Here is a 19,136-nt window from a genome sequence, read left to right as displayed (position 1 = left end):
GATGATTCTTTCAAAGCTATTTAAAATTATTTGTATGGTTTCACCCATCTGAAAATACTTTTATAAACAAAGTTTAAAAAATATAATTTTGAAAACCAAAGCTTTTCAATAATCACCTTTTTTACTAGCATAACATTAGAATTGACTTTTTGTCTTGCTGACAGAGCAACTCAGAAAGTACAGTTGCATTGACCATATTGATTGGGAACAAAGCAACCATCAGTGGGACTCCATGCCATATATTTTCAATATTGACCTCCCACTTCCTTTTCCATGGCTTTCTGGGTCGGCTATTGGATTTGGACTGCAGTGTAATAAACAGCTAAGGTTTAATTAATGGTAAATGAATACAAGACATAGGTTATGACTTTAACTAATTAGGGAATTGTTGAATTAAGTCTGCCTTGGAATGCAAGGCAGTACAATCAATATCCAATAAAAGGACTATGTATGTAATTTACCTGCAAATGTGTTTCCGATACCATCAAAGTGAGTTTAAATACATAAGATATATGAAAAGAGACCAGGAGAGATTTCCACAAGTTAACACTTTACAGTTTCAGAAAAGGTTTTCTTCGTGTTGAGAGGTGGCGCCTCCCCAGGCTCTGACAAGGGCACTAGGAAAAACCGAAGCAAGTTCCCACGTGCGCGCCTTTGCCAAATCTCTGATGTTCACTACAGCAGAAAAATCCAGTCGCTGACCTCCAAGCTGAACCTACACAAACTAGTAATTTCCTGCCCAAAAAGCGCATCAAGCTTTGCTTTCCTGACACCCTTTTTGCTTTTTTTCACTTGCCACAGTCTGTACCTCCTCCACGTTAGCACAAATATTCACTGGCACGTAGGGATTCACTCCTTTTGATACAAATCTCACCAGTGCTCTCACTCGTCAAGGGACTACACAAAGGTCATTTCATGGAGTCCTATTACTCTTTTAACTGTTCTTGTGAAATAAAAATAAGAAAAAGAAAAGAGAAACATGCCTACTCCCTTGTGGGCGTCCAAGCTAGTAAACTCCATTGTCCCGTTATGGCCTTTCCTGGGATTTTCCTGATACTGCTTGTGGTTCCCATTGGGACAATATCTGTAGGCAAGTCCATAATCTGCAAGATAAACCTGGAAGACATGAACAGACAAATGAATAATGCTTTTGTCCCCTGAAAATATAGCCTTTATAATTAAGTCTTAAGGAACTGTTCGGTTAAGAGCGGCCCTAGATCTTCATTTCATTAAACCGAATGGCGCCTCAGGATACAATGTATACAACTGGGGGCCATAACAACTAACTTCCCAACTGAAAGCATTACTTCATCACAGGCATATCGTGTTTCCGAGGTGACTTGGATTTTCAGTCTTTTTATTTTCCTCCCGAATTCCCTTCCCTCCAAGTGGGTATCTAGACATCTATAAACAACATGTCTTTTTATCTGTATTCATACAGCCTATGAGGTTCTGCCTTTTCTTGTAACCCCCCTCCCAGTAACATAGAATTGTTTCAAGCAGAGGAGGAGAGGAGCGCAAACAATGGGAAAATATAAACGGAAAATTACAGGAGCCCCCATTAACAGGAAGTATAAAAATAGTGAAGAGACTATAAGAAGTAATAACTCTTTTAAAAAACACGAGCCCGTTGTCTGCATTTAAGAACGGAACATCAGTGCAGTACTTCGGCCTCTTAGACCGGTCTATACCATCACTGTTATCTTTGCAAATCAGTCGGAATTGCAAGCAGGGTCTCCAAACAGAATATAAACTGTAAAAATCAGAAGGTAATCCAAGTGAGTCTCTTTCTGATTGCTTCGGAGGAGGAGGAGAGAGAAGCAGCGTCACGGAGAAAGCATATGCTGAATGGGGGAGACGCTCTGCCCGGACACCGACTCGGACAAGCGGTAGATGTGCAGTAGTTCCCAATGATATGCTACCACGCTCCCTCCCAAATGAAAGCAGTTTCAACTTTTAAAATGTGTTGTTTCTTTGAAATTTAGGGATTGAGACATTTCATGATGTAGCTACAAAACAACAGAGTAGTATTGAAAGACAACTTGCATTTTAAAATATCCATTAAAAAATTTAGTATTTGAATGTTAGTTTAAGTTTTTGGTTTTAGAAAAGCCTACGTAGGAGGTGTTTTGAACTTCAAAATATAAACAGCACAGAGTTTTCTTCATTTGTCGCAGAACGCAGCTTGCTGGCATGTCTGCAAACACAGCACAGCGGCTTGGCCTCTCCTGCCCACAGGTGCTGTTTCTCCACAGGGTCTCAGTGGTAACTGACCTCTGCGCCCTACGTCAATCGACTTCACGGCCAGAGGCATAACTGGTTTCTTGCTTTCGCTATTTATGATGCATTTTATCTTCATCTATTTCAAGAACTAAATTGATAGATTTCACTTTACAAAGTAGATCCCGGAAATGTACATGGTAAATGAATACAGAAGGAAACAGAAGCATGTAGTAAATACACTAAAGAAAAGGAAGGAAGGGAGGGAGGGAAGGAGGGAGGGAAGGAGGGAGGAAGGGAGGGAGGGAAGGAGCTATCAGGAAGCTTTTCCGGTAGTCATTAGCCAAAAAGGTGAGACTGAAACTTCATGGAGTACCTAATACACCTCAGAGCACGCCAAGACCTTTACATTCATTAACCCACGCCATCCTCACAGGAATCCTACATGTAGATACCAGCATCTTCAGTTTACTCATGCAAACTGAAGCTTAGTGAGATTATTTGACTTGTGTAGTAAAATGGAGCCAGAGTCTGACTCCAGAATTTTACTCTCGATCAGCCAAAGAGAAAATGCACGGCACAAGTTAAAAAGACAAGGAAGTTGAAAGACAAAGGCCTTCAAGACGAGGAAGACTGTCCTGAAGAAAGTATTCAAGACCAGTGCAAAAGGAGAGAGAGATTGAACTCTACTCCACTGAAACAAATGTAAACACTAGCAGTGAGCTAGTCAAAAGTAGTGCCAGACATTAGGGGAAGCTGGTCAAAGTGGCTCAGTCATGGATGTTTGCTCCTTGGCGCTTAGGCTCCTATCCCTGTCCTTCGGAGACTGAAGGGATAGGAGCACGATGTTTCTTAGAGATTACATTTTAATGGAGTGACCTAACCCTACATCTACAAGAAATGGAGGAACAACAACAAACAAAGCCCAGAGCTAGTAGAAGGAAGGAAATAACCATCATCAGAGCAGAATTAAATGACACAGAGATGAAAAGCACAATTCTCAGGATCAACAAATCCAAGAGCAGGTTCTTTGAAAAGATAAACAAAACCAACAAGCCTTTAATCACACCCATCAAGAAAACGAGAGAGAGGACCCAAATAAACATGGTTAGAAATGAAGAGAAGAGATTACAACTGATACCACAGAAATACAAAAGACTGCAAGAAATTTCTATGAACAAGTATATGACAAGAAATTTGAAAACCTGGGTGAAATGGGCAAATTTCTAGAAAAATATCATCTTCCACAACTGAATCAAGAAGAAGCAGAAAGTCTGAACAGACTGGTAACAGTTAACAGCCAATGAAATTGAAACAGCAATCAAAAAACTCCCATCACACAAAAGCCCTGGACCAGAAGGTTACACAGAAGAATTTTACAAAGTATTTAAGGAAGAGCTAACCCCTATTCTTCTCAGACTACTCCAAAAAATGTAAGGAGAGGGAAGACTCCCAAACTCTTTTTATGAGGCCAGCATCATCCTAAACCCTAAACCAGATAAAGACACGAGAAAGAAAGAAAACTATAGGCCAATATCACTGATGAACATACATGCTAAAATCATCAAGAAAATATTGGCAAATGTCATCCAGCAACACATTAAAATTTTTATTGTATTTTTTCCATTACCATTCAGTCCTCTTATACCCCCTCACCCCATAAATGACCACACCATTGTCTGTGTCCATGAGTCATTTTTCCTCAATCCCTCCATTCCCTAACCTCCCCCCTTAGCTGTCAGCCTGCTCTATCTTTGAGTCTGTCTCTATTTTCTTTTTAGTTTAATTTGTTCATTAGATTCCTCATATGAGTGAGGTCATATGGTATTTGTCTTTCTCTGACTGGCTTATTTCACTTAACATAATGTTCTCTAGTTTCCACCCACTCCGTTCCAGAGGGTAATATTTTCTTTTTTGATAGTCAAGTAGTATTCCATTGCATGATGACCCATAGCTGTTTTTATCCACTCATCTACAGATGAACACCTGGGGTGCTTCCATATCCCGGCAATTATAAATCATGCTCCAATGAACACAGGGGTGCTTATGTTCTTTTGAATTAGTGTTTTGGTTTCCTTTGGATATATTGTCAGAAGTGGGACCACTGGGTCAAAAGGCAGATCCATTTACAACTTTGTGAGGTATTTCCACACTGCTTTCCACAGTGGCTGCACCAGTCTGCATTCCCACCAACAGTGCAAAGCGTTCTCCTTTCTCAACACCCGCACCAGCAGCTGTTTTCTGATTAAGTGATGATAACCATTCTGACAAGTATGAGATGATAACTCATTGTGGTTTTAACTTGCATTTCTCTGATGACTAGTGACATTGAGCATCTTTTTATATGTCTTCTTGGCCATCTGTATGTCCTCCTTGGAGAAGTGCCTAATTAGGTCCTTTGCCCATTTTTTAATTGGGTTGTATTTTTTGGTATTGAGTTTTGTAAGTTCTTTATAAACTTTGGATATTAACCACTTATCAGATGTATTGGTGAATTTGTTCTCCAATTCTGTTGGTTGTCCTTTTATTTTGTCGGTGTTTTTCCTTTGCTGTGCAAAAATGTTTTAGTTTGATGTAACTACAGGTTTGTCTATTTTGTCTGTTTACAAAAAGAAAGCTCTCCATTGCATTGATCTTTTCTATCATCTTTTTAGTTTCTATTTCATTTGTTTTCACTCTGAAATTTAGTATTTCCTGCCTTTTACTAATTTTATGCTCAGTTTGTCCTTCTTTCCCTATGTCTTTTATGTGTAAAGTTGGGTTGTTTTATTTTAGACCTTCCTTTTTTCTTAATGTAGGTGTTTATTGCTATAAACTTCCCTCTTAGAACTAATTTTGCTGCATCCCATATATTATAGAATGTTGTGTCTCCATTCCCATTTGTTTGATGGTATTTTTTTATTACCCTTCTGATTTCTTCTTTGACCTACTGGTGATTCAGGAGCATGTTGTTTAATTTCCACATATCTGTGAATATTACAGTTTTCTTCCTGTAATTGATGTCAAGTGTCACACCATTGTGGTTAGAAAAGATGTTTGATATTATTTCAATCTTCTTAAGTTGATTAAGTCTTGTTCTGTGGCCTAATACAAGCTATTCTAAAGGCTGTTCCATGTGTACTTGAGAAGAATGTATATTCCTTTGTTGTTGGATGGGATATACTGTATGTCTATCAGGTCCATCCCATTTAACATATGGTTTAAATCCAGTGTCTCCCCACTGATTTTCTGTCTGATACTCCCTCCATTGTTGAAAGTGGGAGGTTAAGTCCCCTGACAATTAGTGTATTCCTATCTATTTTTCCCTCAGGCCTGCTAATATATGCTTCACACATTAGGTGCTCCCACACTGGGTGCATAATTGGTAGTCTTCATAGAGTTATGGGCAGAAGTCAAACGATCACAGAATGCCGTCACACAAAAGAGTAAAACAATTATCTCCACCTCACTACATAAACCTTTTTTTTTAGTTTAGATTTTTAGCTACTCATACAGCCTGTGATTCAAAATATTTATATTGTTACAGATTCAGTGAGAATTCAATTCTCTAAAATTCTCATATAAGTTTTACTACCAGAATCTATTAATACTTTAACATTTTATATTGTGAAGCACAAGTGAAGAAATTTTGGAGTGACTGCATTTGGTAGGTAGAGTTTTGATGTAAGAGGTAGCAAAGCCAATAATTTGTACAAAGTAACAAATGTTGACAAATTATTTTACCTCAAATTAGGTCGAAGTGAGAGTTTCTACTAAGATAATAGAAATACACAGTTTAAAATTGTGTTAGAACAATTCAAAATAAGAAATAAAAGGCCAAGAAATGTCAAACAAAATCAGGAAGGAAAGAAAGGAAGTAACATTTGTTGAGGTTCTAATTATGTGATAATCACTGAGCAAAATACCATTCAAAAATTATTTCATTAAATCTAATTAACCACTCAGCCAGGGAGCATTTGTCTCATTCTAGATACAAGGAAGCTGAGCACCCCAGTAGTTAAATATAACTTGCCTAAGTCACAGAACTAGTAAGAAATAGAGGCAGGATTCAAATCAATACCAATATTACTTCAAAGTCCATGTTTTAATACAATATACAATTTGGGATTCTGCCATTCATGAAAGTTCATTGAAGTAAACTATAACAAAGCAGAATTCAACCTACAGTAAGGTTTGCAGTCTAGGTCTTGTTTTGGCATGCCCTTGAGCTATGAATAAGTTTTACATTTTTACATTGTAAAAAAGAAAAAGAATATGCAAGAGAGTCCCAAATGTGGCCCACAAAGCCCATAGAAGCCTAAAATATTTACTATCTGGCTCTTTATAAAAAAAACTTCTAGTGTAAAAAAAAAAAACAGACTTGGTTTCAGGTAACATTTTTTACATTATACCTTTTTTTCCTGTGAAATCAAAAATAACAACTAGGTAGTATTTTTTACTTTAAGTATAAATATATATGTGTGTGTATATACATATATAAAATATCCCTAGTTTTAGAAGCTTATAGTAGGAAACTCAAAATCACTAGACAGAGAACCATTATTTGTATTATAATAAGACTAGACATAGTAAATTTAAAATCTAGCTCCCTGATGTATTTTAAATTATTTTTATGCAACTTTTCTGAATGTAGTAACTGTTTCCCTTCTCCATGAGTACAAGGACAGCCCTGCTTTCTTTTTCAAACAACTTTCTACTACACTGCACTGCCTCCCATGTTTCTACATGGTACTCATTTTTTCTCACCTTTCCTAGATATGCTTCATACTTTCTCTAACTTTGTGAGGCAGGTAGGGATGATGGTGTCATTATCCACTTTTAACAGGTGAAAAACAGTGTGAGTCACCGAACACCAAGTGCAGCTTCTACAAGGGGTTTTGTTTTTATTGATCTTCTTAGCATCCCCCCAAAATACCTAATCTGAGCCAAATCTTTCATGAACTTTTTATTTGAATGCCTTATCCCCGAAGGCAGTGTGACAGCCACTGAGCTGTAATCCCACCCAGGAAGAACTGGCCTTTCCCGGGTGAGAAGTGCAATCAGCTGAACACCTCCCGTGGCAGGATCACCAGGAACCACCAGAGTATGTGAGTCAAGGCGACACTGCTCCCAGGTGGCTCCTGGCAAACTGGGATCATGGTGGGAATACTGTGTGGCCAATTCCAGCCAATCAGAGACTCTTCTCCTGGGCTCCCTACAGGAAGCCTTTGTCAGAGCTTCCCTGGATCGCAGTCTGAGCTCTCCCTGCTCAATCCTTCTTGTCCCCTTTCCTTTCACAGGTGTCACACCAACATCCCACTCTGCAAGGATTCCTCATCCAATGCTGCTCCTCTTGTCCCTCATAGGTAACATACTTCCTTCCCCCAATAAAGCCCTTGAATGGCTAATTCTGTCTCAGCATCTGCTTCTCTGAGAACTGGGTTTGACATAGATGGTCTGTAAATGATAGCCTTGATTAAAAGCTCTAAACAAATGAAGATGAAAACAAAGTTGCCTTTGTTGACCATGAAAAACACAACATTCCCATACTAAACATGCCTGCCTCAAAAAATCAACATCCTATTTTACCTAGCTAGACTTTCACCCATGTATGTATGCTACATCTCGAGTTCTGTACTTAGGACAAGGCAACCTCTACTTCCCATCTCCTCTGCTTCCTAATGTTTATAGGCTCTTATACTGCTTCATTTTTCCTAAGAAGTAGGTGAAGCTAACAACGAAAGAACACCTGTGGTTAACTCTTCTTTGCAGTGAACTGCACGGGAAGGGCCTGTGTCTTCAATTTGGCACCCCCAGTGCTCTTCTCCACTTCCTGCCAGACGTCCTGGATTCACAATTCACACTTCCTGGGTTCACCGCTTATACCTGAGTCCTATTCTAGCATGCAGATCCCTTTAAGCACAAGGCAGCTTACTGGGCTATGTTGTGGGTCAACGTGGATTTACTATCTTAAAATGCACGGTTACATATGCATTACCACCATTCAGCCTAGACAAAATAATGTACCTTTTAAAACTTGCCAGCTTACTTTGCAAACACGATGTTTATTAGAATAAGCATGAAGATATATTTTTCAAAGATACAGTGTGACCTTATCTTTTAGTGAGCTGTAAAAAGTCTGCAGCTTCTGGTTAATGACAGATGCATCATGTACTTATGCTTAAAAAATCTGCTTCATAATATTGGGGTTTTTTTCTCCTAGATCTCGTAACTACTCATACTTCAAATCTAGAATTTTATTCTTTTTCTTTATACTCACTATTCATGGAGAGAGAGACTTACAGACACGCCCATGGGGTTACAGGAAGAGGTGGCAGATAAGTTGTGTCTCTATCATTATCTCTTCACACCATCCTTTGCTCCATCAGGCCCCAAGCCTATGACTCCCTTAAATTCAAGCAACATTAACAAAACACTGAGGTATATTTAGCAACACTCAAAATGACATTAGCATTTTGACCTCATGACCTGCTTTTCTATTCTAACCTGGTTCTTTTAGCAACATACGAAGACCTATTTGATCAACTAGGCCTGTGACTTAAGTGTGCTTTGCAGACTTTGGGGGAAAATTCCTCAATAGTTTGAGGCTAGAAATTGCTTCTTTACTAAAAAGCCCTCACCTACAAAATAAAATCTTTCCAATTGCAGTCTATTGCCAATTTGTCCCTTTGACACAAGTTCTCAAGGATGATATGAAAGAACCTGTAATACCTTCTCTTTATAGGTAATTTCCAAGGTGATATCAAAGCACATAACTTGTGTCTGGCCTTTAACAAAATACATAGACAATGGAAGAGAATAATCTGAATCGCATCCAATTTATGGTCTTCCTCCGTCTAAACCAAATCTCAACAAATTTAAACCAAATTTCAACATGTCAGAAGCATTCTCAGAGGTTGGTATATCTGTAAACAGCAGATACAAAATGTTACCTGATACAATTTGACTGTCATTGCTATAAATAAAGAGGTTCACCACACACAAATTGTGTCTGCATAAAACACAGCTATCCAACATCCAAAACAGCTTCCCTGTCCTATGTTAACTGTAATTCTATTGTTTTCAAAGACAGTATCTGAGGTGGGCAGCAAAAAGGCTGTTCTTACACGCACAGCCCCAAGGGCGTTTGCAGTTTTTTAACAGCCCCTAAGCAGGGGGCCTCTTAACCCATCCGATTTATACAATTCAATGAGCTGATTCGGAATGCAGAGATGCCATTTCCCCATACTAACAGGTGAAAGAAAAAAAAACCCGAGACACAGCCTTTTGTGAATCAGGATGCTCAAATATTTTGGTCATAACACCTCTTTGGTCATGTACGCATCTGGCCTTCGGAGACAGAAATCATATGATCCGTGGGAGTAGCAGGAACTCAGTAAACCTGTACTGATTACTGAGAGTCAAATACTAAGTTTTCAACAGCATTAACTCTCCTGGGAACTGTATTCTTGGAGATAGGTGATTTGTTAAATGCACTCCTAAAACATAAAACCTTTTCCCCTTATATAAAAAATAGACCCTGAATGTTCTGTTCCCTAAAACTTGAAGGATGTCTATGAATAAATTGCATACCTGGAAAAATTACAATCATTAAATCCAATTCAACTCCATTTTCTTCACATCTAACCAGAACATGTCTTTGTTTTTCACAAACCTAAACAATTCTTGGGAAGCAAAACAAAAATTCTGTTTTCATAAGCATAGCAATAATGTGAAATACTTTTTATCTCTAACTTATTGACTGTTTACTATGCGCTTGATACCAGTCTAAGAATTTCACATGTTTAAATAATTTGATCTTTAAAATATAACTTTGAAGTAGGTACCATTATCCTTATTATCCTTATCTTTAGAGTTGGAAATGGAAGAACAGAGAGGGACAATAGCTGAGAACAAAGAACTAAGGAGAGGTGGGGCCAGAACTCAAAGCCAGAGAGTCTGATCCCAGAACTTCTAGCCTTCACTATTCCACATTGAATCCCCCAAGATAATGGAAAGTTATGCAAATAGCCGCCATGGTCTATGAAACCTTTTACCTAGAATTCGGAGAAGGCAAATACCTCTTTTTTATATCTCCTTTCATGCCCTGAACAAGAACACTGAGCTCTAGAATAAGCAAGGAGACTACTACAAAGTGGAGATCCCACCACACATATTCAAGAGCTGACTGCATGGCGATCCCAGGTGTGAAAACAAATCATGTTAAGAACACTCACTGAGTTGGCCCTGCCTGGAGTGGGCCTGGGAAAAGTGAAAGAAGATAATTCTCTCTGCCCTCTATTCTTACTTTCCCCCTTTCCTTTTTCTTTCCCTATCCTGGTGCCCAAAGTTCACATTTAGCCAAAAAAAACACTAGTATTCATGCTAAGGAGTTAGCAACTTACATGCAGCAGAATACTATTATGAAGTTTTTATTAGCATTATTTGAAATATGCTATTATTTCAACCTCCAAGCAAAAGCTCACGTCTAAGTCCCAGTTTTGCAGAACTGCTATAACAAGGTCCCACAAGCTGAATGACTGAAACAATAGAAACTGATTGTCTCCCAGTTCTGGAGGCTGGCAATCCGAAATCCAGGCGCGGGCGGGGTTGGTCCCTCCCGGTGGCGGTGAGGGATAACCTGCTCCATGCCCTCCTCCTAAGCTGTGGGCAGTCTCAGTGTTCCTCGGCTTGTGAAGTCCTTCTCTCTGTCTCTTTACATTGTCTTTCCTCTACACATGACTCCCCTTTTATAAGAAAAATAGTCATATTGGATTAGGGCTTTCCCTAACTACCCCACTTTAACTCAAAAAGATGCTATTTTCATGGAAGTTTAATTTCAGATACTGGGGATTGGAACTTTAATATCTCTTGAGGGGACACAATCCAACCAATAGCAGTCTCCATGCTAACAGAGCTCTATCTGTAAGAAAACACTCATAATTTTATACTAAGTAGTAAAGATCTCTTGACACAGTAGATAGATTTTTCCCAATAGGAATTTAAGAAATGTACAAACGGCATATTTGCTGTACTTGGCTATACCGCGTCCAGCTTTATTTGGTTGGCTTTACCCATTACTCCTGAACATTGCTTAATCAATTCATTTATGCATGAACCTATTCAATTACTCATTGTTCACTCATCACTTATTTATTGATTGTTTATTGTATGCCATGTTCTGTGCCAGCTGCTGGATGCACATCAGTGAATCGACCACAATCCCTGTTTTCCTATTTACAAGACTAGAAACTTGCTCTCTTGATCGACATCTAACTGAAAAAAAATCACACTACCTGGTTCTGAACCAACAGTTTCCTAAGTCAGATTTGTAGCTAACAACTGATTCTATCTAGGAAGTCAGTGGCTATGAAAGCTAAGAGGGGCAAAGAGGTCACATGATACAGGCTAGTCAATTACAGAAAGGGAAGTTGTGGCAAGGAAGTCTACTGCAGTATGTCATTTGTTTTACTAAAGGAAAAGAGGCATTAAGTACGATCAGAATAAAAACTGTCCATATTTCAATTTTCTCATGAATTTCAGGGTAAAGAATAAAGTGGAAGAAATAAAACTGCATTTGATAATAAGAAATGATGTTAATTTTGTTGAGTGTGTCAATAGTATTTTTATAATACAGTGAATTGTCCTTGTTCTTTGGAAATGCATACATAATTATTCAGAAGAAAAATGTCATGATATCTATATTTAGTTTAAGGTCTTTCAGCCAAAAACATAGATAAAACAAATTTTTAAAACCTTATATTTTAAGTCAAAATGATGGGTACATGGAATCCCCTATAGCTCAGAATGTTAAAAATTTTTCAAAACAAAAGGGTAAAAATCTGTATCTTCCTGAGGCTAAATTGTGTACTTAATAGATTCTCACTTGTCTCACTTGTGAAGTACTGGCAAATAAGCTTCACAAAATATTAATTTTAAATATGGAGACCATATCTGCTAAATTATAATTCTTAGGCTGTTTTCTTCAATATTTTCTACTCTCCACCATCCTACAATAAGACTCTGGTAGTGCACATTCAGATAACTGTCATTTGCATGGCATTAAGAATGTTTTAAACATGGATCTAACTTGACTTAAAATCAGGCATCTTAATATACACATTAAGAATAAATTCTGATAATAGAAACACTATTAAGTATCAGATAACAGAATTAAAAATGGTAGTATTAACACGTTATTGAATATTTGATGGAAATAAAATTTGGGGCTGACTTTACTTTCATTTGACAAATCACACTGAAAGAACCCCAAATAGAAAGTTGGCAGAGCTGGTATATGAATACCAGATACATAGATGCTATTAAATTTCAAAAACAACAAAGTCATATGACAAATAATTATATTGAGACAAAAGTCCAATGAAAGCATACATTTAAAAATAACATTAAACTCATAAAAGTTTAAGGTTCAATTAGGTAAATTCTTAAGGACAAATTTCCAAGTCTCTTAACTAAAAACACACAGCAGATCTGCACAAGGAAGAAACAAAGTAACATGCATGCCGTAAGTGACTGCAAACACAACCATGTTATTTAATCCAGAGTATAACCCTATTCGAATTGTATCAAAATACAGTAAGGTAGCCATACCAGCTGTGCCATCTAGTAATATCATGGTGTCATCAAGGTAAGACACCAGCAATACTCTGGAGATAGTGAGATACCGACATTCGTTGCCAGGACTACATTTTATGTGTGTTCAACAAAGGAAAGGCTATCTCTAAATGGTGACCATATTATGTACACATAACATGCAAAATTCTTGCAAACATTCACACTGCATCTTACAAGTAACTGTGATTGATAAATGGATTGCATTAGAATTCCCTCCAGCAAACAGTGAACAAGCAACTTTAATGAGGCTTATGACCTCACCCTATGGATAGTCTAGGGAATCTGAGTGAATATTTGCCACCAGATTCAGGTCAGTTGCTACAATTCCTGCTCCCAGAACACCCAGAAGTGACAAATTTTGCATAAATTTAAACTTTTTAACCTCTTTAGCTATGCAACAATAGGCAAGGCACTTTGGAAACATAGAAACGTGACCTTTTGCGATCAGCTTGAAAAGCTTGTTTTCAGAGAAGAGAGTCGCAGAATTTTAGAGTTAGAAGGAACTTTTGAGATCACCTAGTCAAAGTCCCATTTTGTGCACTAGAAGGTCAGAGTCCACACAGGTTAAATGACTTGCTAAAGGCTGCAGTGCTGCTCAGTGTCAGGCAGGAGGCTAGAACCAGCTCTCCTGACTTTCAGTTCAGCACAAGTCCCAGAAACCAAACACGTGTTTTAAAAAAAATCACAGGTTTCCTTAGTCACATTTATCATTCCAGATACTGACATGAAAAACTGTCCTTCTCTACCTGAGAGGGACCCTCTCCAACTGAGCAGGCCGTGTGGGGCAGAAACACACGGGGCATGGGGGTGGGGGTCAAGGCACTGACCAATCAAGGTGTTGGGTGCCAAGTGAGATACAGGGATTGCTGCATCAAGACTGGCCTCACATCTGAGAAGTCAGTAAAATGTTTCTTGAAGGATTATTCCCAAAGAAACACTAACCTGGGTGTTCTAAGGAATACAAAAGAAGGAAGAGAAGCCTCAAGGGGTTCATTCCAGTTTAGACTGTAAGACAACACAAGACAAGTGAGACTTGAGTGCTCCTGTGTTTAAAATACACACTAGAAGCTAAAGGAGATCACAAATGGAGATCAGCACAGACCACAACCATCCAGAAAGGCTTCGTGCACGAGCAGGAATATGAGCTGGTGCAAAAAGGGGAGGCCTGCCATACGCGAGAGAGCATCTGCACCACTGAAATTAAAAATGTGTGTACACACCCTGGTTTTACTTTAAATGGTTCAATGCTCTGCCCTAGCGGCACTGAGAGATACAGCTACATGGGTGATGCTCAGTGGCAAAAGCACCGGTTGGTATCATTGCTGGTAATGCCATGATAAGCAATGAAATCAGAAAGGCACAACTGTTTTCCAAATACATGTACCAGCTCCCAGAAGCCTCACATTCTAGTAGTCAACTGTGCAGCACCATCTTACATTCCCAAGTCAGTGAGGTCAGAAACAGAAGTTAGGTAGTCTGAGAGAACGATGTCTACTTTATCTGTCAGGAAAACATAAAATGGGAATTTTTAAAAACAATGTAACATAACACCTAGTACACAGTAAATGTTGAAAACTTTACAAGAAATTTAGGTAAAAAAGGAGAAATAACATACAGTGGTAAGAGAAACTGGCAGAAGACTTTTTAAAAGCAACATGCAAAACAAGACAGCAATAGATCAGCATCTTCAAGAAATTCAAGAAAAAAGAGCGTGAACTAAGTATTTTAAATCCATCCAAGCTCACCCTCAAGCATCAGCACAACGGAAACTTTTTATGCATGCAAAGGTACACTGTCGAGGGCTTCCTGAACAATCTCCTAGATTAGTTTTATTCAATTAAAAGATGAATGGGTAACTCTGACAAAAGAACAAGAAAGATGACTCTTTAATATATTTATATCTAAGATTCAAACAAGGCTAAAGACAAATGAAGAATATACAAATGATATACATTCTGACAAAGTTAAGCAGTATTATTAAAAAATGAGACAACAGTGTTAAGAGAAAGACGAAAGTAAACCAAGATCATTGGTAATGAAGAAGTAGTTGGTGGAAATAAAAAAAATACCACAAAAGACTATCACAGTAGTAGTAAAAGGTTAAATACAAAAAAAATGTGGACTAAAAGCATTTTTAAAAGATAAACACCAAAATATCATAAATACTCCAAAAATATAAACTTTCATAAACTGTTCCCCCCAAAATCTTAAACACTATAAGATCAAAGGAAACACAGAGCATAAGAAACATAGCAAATAGAAGTAATGAGTATTTACCAAACAGCACAGCAATGACCTTTTGTGAAACAGAAAACTACAGAAAAATTAAGGAAACAGTAACACAAATAACAAAACACTTCTAAATACCATGCTTGGTACAAAACAGATCAAGTGAACAAAACCCAACTACAGACACGGATGACACAAATAAGATAGTCGATAAGAAAGACCTTTTAACTTTATTAAGCTTTATAGTATTAAAATGGAAACTACCTTTTTCTCAAGCAGACATGGAAAACTAACACAAATTAATCTCTTTTAAGTCACAATACAAGCTTCGGTGCATTTCAAACAGTAAAATGATTCCAAACAACAACACCCTGACCATCTTATCTCGAGTCTAGACTTTAATTATATTTTTAAAGGTTACTGCTACATGAAAATTTGAAAACCTATCACACAACATTTTGGTGAAGGAGAAATAAAAAACTTCTAAAAAGTAAAGATAATAAAATATGGCCCTATCAAAACCCATGAAGGACAATATAAGCAGTAACCAGAAAAAGAACAATCGTGGCCTTGATCACCTATGGAAGTAAAGGAATTCAAAGCGAAAACAAAAATGGTCTTCTGAATTGAAGACTAAGGAAAAGAACAAGGTAAAATTAAAGAAGCACAGAAAATATACAATACAGGCAAAATAAAAAATTAATGAGAAAAAAGAGAAAATATTCCTCATAATAAATCAAAATCCAAGTTTGTGAAAAATTAACAAACATGTAACAACTACTTACTAGCCACCTTCTTCGAGACAGAAAAAAAGAAAGAATAAAGTAAAATATAAATAGAAGGAAACAACTGAATTAGAAGAACTTTAAAGTCATAAGACACTACAATGCAGACCATCACACCAATAAATGTGAAAAACTAGACAAAATGAATATGACCCAATTACAGAAAAAGAGTTTAAACACCCAATACCTGTAGGAAAAAATAGAAGGTTGAAAGGAACTACATCATAGAAAAGCAGCATAACCCCGTGGTTTCACATTCAAAACCCAAATAGTCCTAATGTAATCAAAATAGTTTTGGAACACAGAAAATGAGGTAAACCTGCAAATTCTTTTCCTGAAGGAAATAGAATGTTGATACCTAAATCTGATAAAAATAGTAACAAAAAGACAGAAAGTTATAGACCAGTAATCAAATGCCGATATGAAAATATTAGATAAAATATTAGTGAACATGTATCATCACCATATTAAGTAAACTGTATACCATGACAGAGTAGATTTATTTCTAGAAAGTAAAGTTGGCTCAATATTAGAATTACAACAATACATTACACCATATTAACAGATCTGAGGAAAACAGGATTATTTCCATATACGCTAAGCAAGCCTTTAACAAAATTCAATATCCATTCCATAAAAACAAAAAAAAAATCCATTCGAAAACATACAGGGTCCAGCACAAATAATGCCCCTTTATATTACAAAATCTTTTGTTACAAAATCATAATCATGCAATTCTGTAACATAACAATATCACACTCAAGAACACCAGATGACATTTTAGGTGACATGTTCAAATTAAAATAATAAATTATCACACCCATATCATTACCCCACCAACCACACTCAAGCAGGTGTTACTTCTGCTGGACCCTGTATCGATTGATGGCTATTTCCTTAAGATTGAGAAAAACACAAAACACACAGACACATACATATGTAGACACTCCTTAGTCTTAAAGCCAACATTGCCTTTAATGGAATAATGCTTCAGGCATTTTCATTACGATTAGAAAGAGGCAGGGACGGTCACTGCCATGTACTATGTGCTGGATGTATTAGGCAATGCAATGCAATCGGACAAATCAAATCAGAGATATAAGAACTGGAAAAGAAAGAAAACCATATCTATTTGGATATTATATGACAGTTTCCTCAAAAAAGCCTAGAGAATTCTTACTAAAACGTCTTCAAAAAATTCAGTGAAGTAAGTATAAAAAAATGAATGCATAGAAATGAATACCTTTCAGATACGCAAACAAGTAATCATGTAGAAGATAAAATGGTAGAGTAAAATCGCATTGACAATACCAGCAAAAGTGATTTAATACTTAGGAATAAGAGTAACAAAAAATGTGCAAAACTAATGTGAGAAAAGCTTTAAAATACCCCAGAAGATACCAATGTAACACTGATGAAATATAGTAACATTCCTCGTGGATGAAGAGATATTCTGTACAGCATGAAGATTACAGGTCTTCCCCAAATCAATTCATACATTTAACAAAACTCCAATGAAAATGCCAACAAGTATTTTTATAAGTGAAGCTAGACAAAAGAAAATAGAAAGTGTGAGTAGCTAGAATAACACTAAAATGGAAAAGCTACAAGGCACCACCAGCTTTTCTAGCTTTTGAAATACATTAGAAGTCTCAGAAATGACGGCAATGAAGTAAATAGACCAGAAGTATCTGACAAAACTACAGACATAAACTCAAGTACATGTAAAAATTTAGTATATGACAAAAGTGGTGTCTAGTATCACTGAAGCAAAGAATTTTTTAATAGTGTTAAAAACAGAAAATTCACTTAGAAAAAGATAAAATTAGTTCCCTACCTCCTGTTGTGAAAAAAAATAAACTCTAAAAAAATAGACATGTAAATGTTAAAAATTAAACCATACAATAAGAATCATATAAAAGCTGTCTTCAGACTAAGGATACTAACCATGACTCAATATCCATAGAAAAAAAAGACTGATAAATTTAACCATATTAATAAATATTTAAAAACTCACCTTCTGCATGGCAATACACCACCACCATTGTATAATCAAAGGGCAAAAGGCAAGTAGGAGAAAATATTTGTAAAATATGTATTAGCTAAAGGGCTAATTCATATCCAAACAGCTCTTCAAAATCAAGGAAAACCAAAATATGACAAAAAATGGGCAAAAGACATGAGTAGACAATTCACACATACAAAAAAAATTTTTAGAGGGGCCCCGTTTACTCTTGTCAATGAAGAAAGACAATGGTGACTATACATTCCTGCTGCACATAGGGAACTGGATAAAATAAATGCTATGCATGTTTTGGATATCAAATAGGCAGCACAAGACTGAGATACTTGAAAAAATGGAAAAAGATTTTCCAGCTTTCTGCTTGGTGCCCCAGCTATCCACTTGGTGACAACTCCAACTCAAACGCAGGAATGAAAATAACGACTGCAGTACAGTATCCTACTGAGGAGGCAGTGACTGGGTTCAGAGAAGCTCCCAAAGAACCTGAGACTGCAGAGTTCAGAAGAGGAGAGGATGCTACAAAGAATGAAAGAGAAGGGGGAAAAAAGCTCCAGAACAATCTGCACAGGGAAATCCTTGATTCCTATCTGTAGGATGAAATGAGGATCGAAAGAGAAAGGGGAGTAAAGAGAAGACGAATTTCCAGGGTTCACACAGAGCTGGGAAACGTTTGAGTTCTGACCCCCCAGGCAAGTCCTCACAGGGAATGTAGAAGAAATCATGGAACTTCATGGAAGCAGGAAAAACCTATCTGGAATAAACTAGGATACTACAGACCTGTTTTAACAAAGCTTAAAAACATGTTTCCAAATGGAAATACTGTCTCCAAGAAATTTAACTTAAATGTGCAGCTGATGATTGATTAAAGGCGAATGCAAAAGATATATAATATAAACACTAATCAAAAAGAAAAAAGGTGGTGTGGCTATATTAATATCAGACAGAGTAGATTTCCAAACAAGAAATATTACCAGAGATTAAAGACTAGCATTTTATGATAATAAAAAAAATTCATAAAGAAAACATAAAACTACCGAACATACCAGTAATAGAATGTCAATATACATGAAACAAAATCTGACAGGGAAAAGTGATAAATATACTATGATAATTGAAGTTTCCACACTATTTTCAGCAAAGACATAGAAAATTTCAAGAACTCAACCAATGGGATCTAATATATGTTTATTAAACACTGTAACCTCAAGCAGACAGCAGAATACATATTCTTTCTAAGGGTTCATAAAATATTCAGCAACTAGCCA

General features: G+C 36.9%; 1 protein-coding gene across 3 annotated transcripts in view; it reads right to left on the bottom strand.

Annotated features, from left to right (window-relative positions):
- The window catches only part of VRK2 (VRK serine/threonine kinase 2), an 89,155-nt gene that overhangs the window by 30,769 nt on the left and 39,250 nt on the right, over positions 1 to 19,136 (bottom strand). For all 3 annotated transcript variants that reach the window (XM_037047962.1, XM_037047963.1, XM_037047964.1), the window contains one exon: positions 984 to 1,116. In XM_037047962.1, the coding sequence (XP_036903857.1) occupies positions 984 to 1,116 (133 nt within the window). The remainder of the gene's footprint in view (positions 1 to 983; positions 1,117 to 19,136) is intronic.

This window comes from Sturnira hondurensis, unplaced genomic scaffold (genome assembly GCF_014824575.4).
Source record: "Sturnira hondurensis isolate 20B ecotype Veracruz unplaced genomic scaffold, ASM1482457v3 Scaffold0006413, whole genome shotgun sequence".
Taxonomy (NCBI): Eukaryota; Metazoa; Chordata; class Mammalia; order Chiroptera; family Phyllostomidae; genus Sturnira; species Sturnira hondurensis.
Note: the sequence above shows the minus strand (reverse complement) of the source record. Positions and strands in the feature narration are given on the sequence as shown.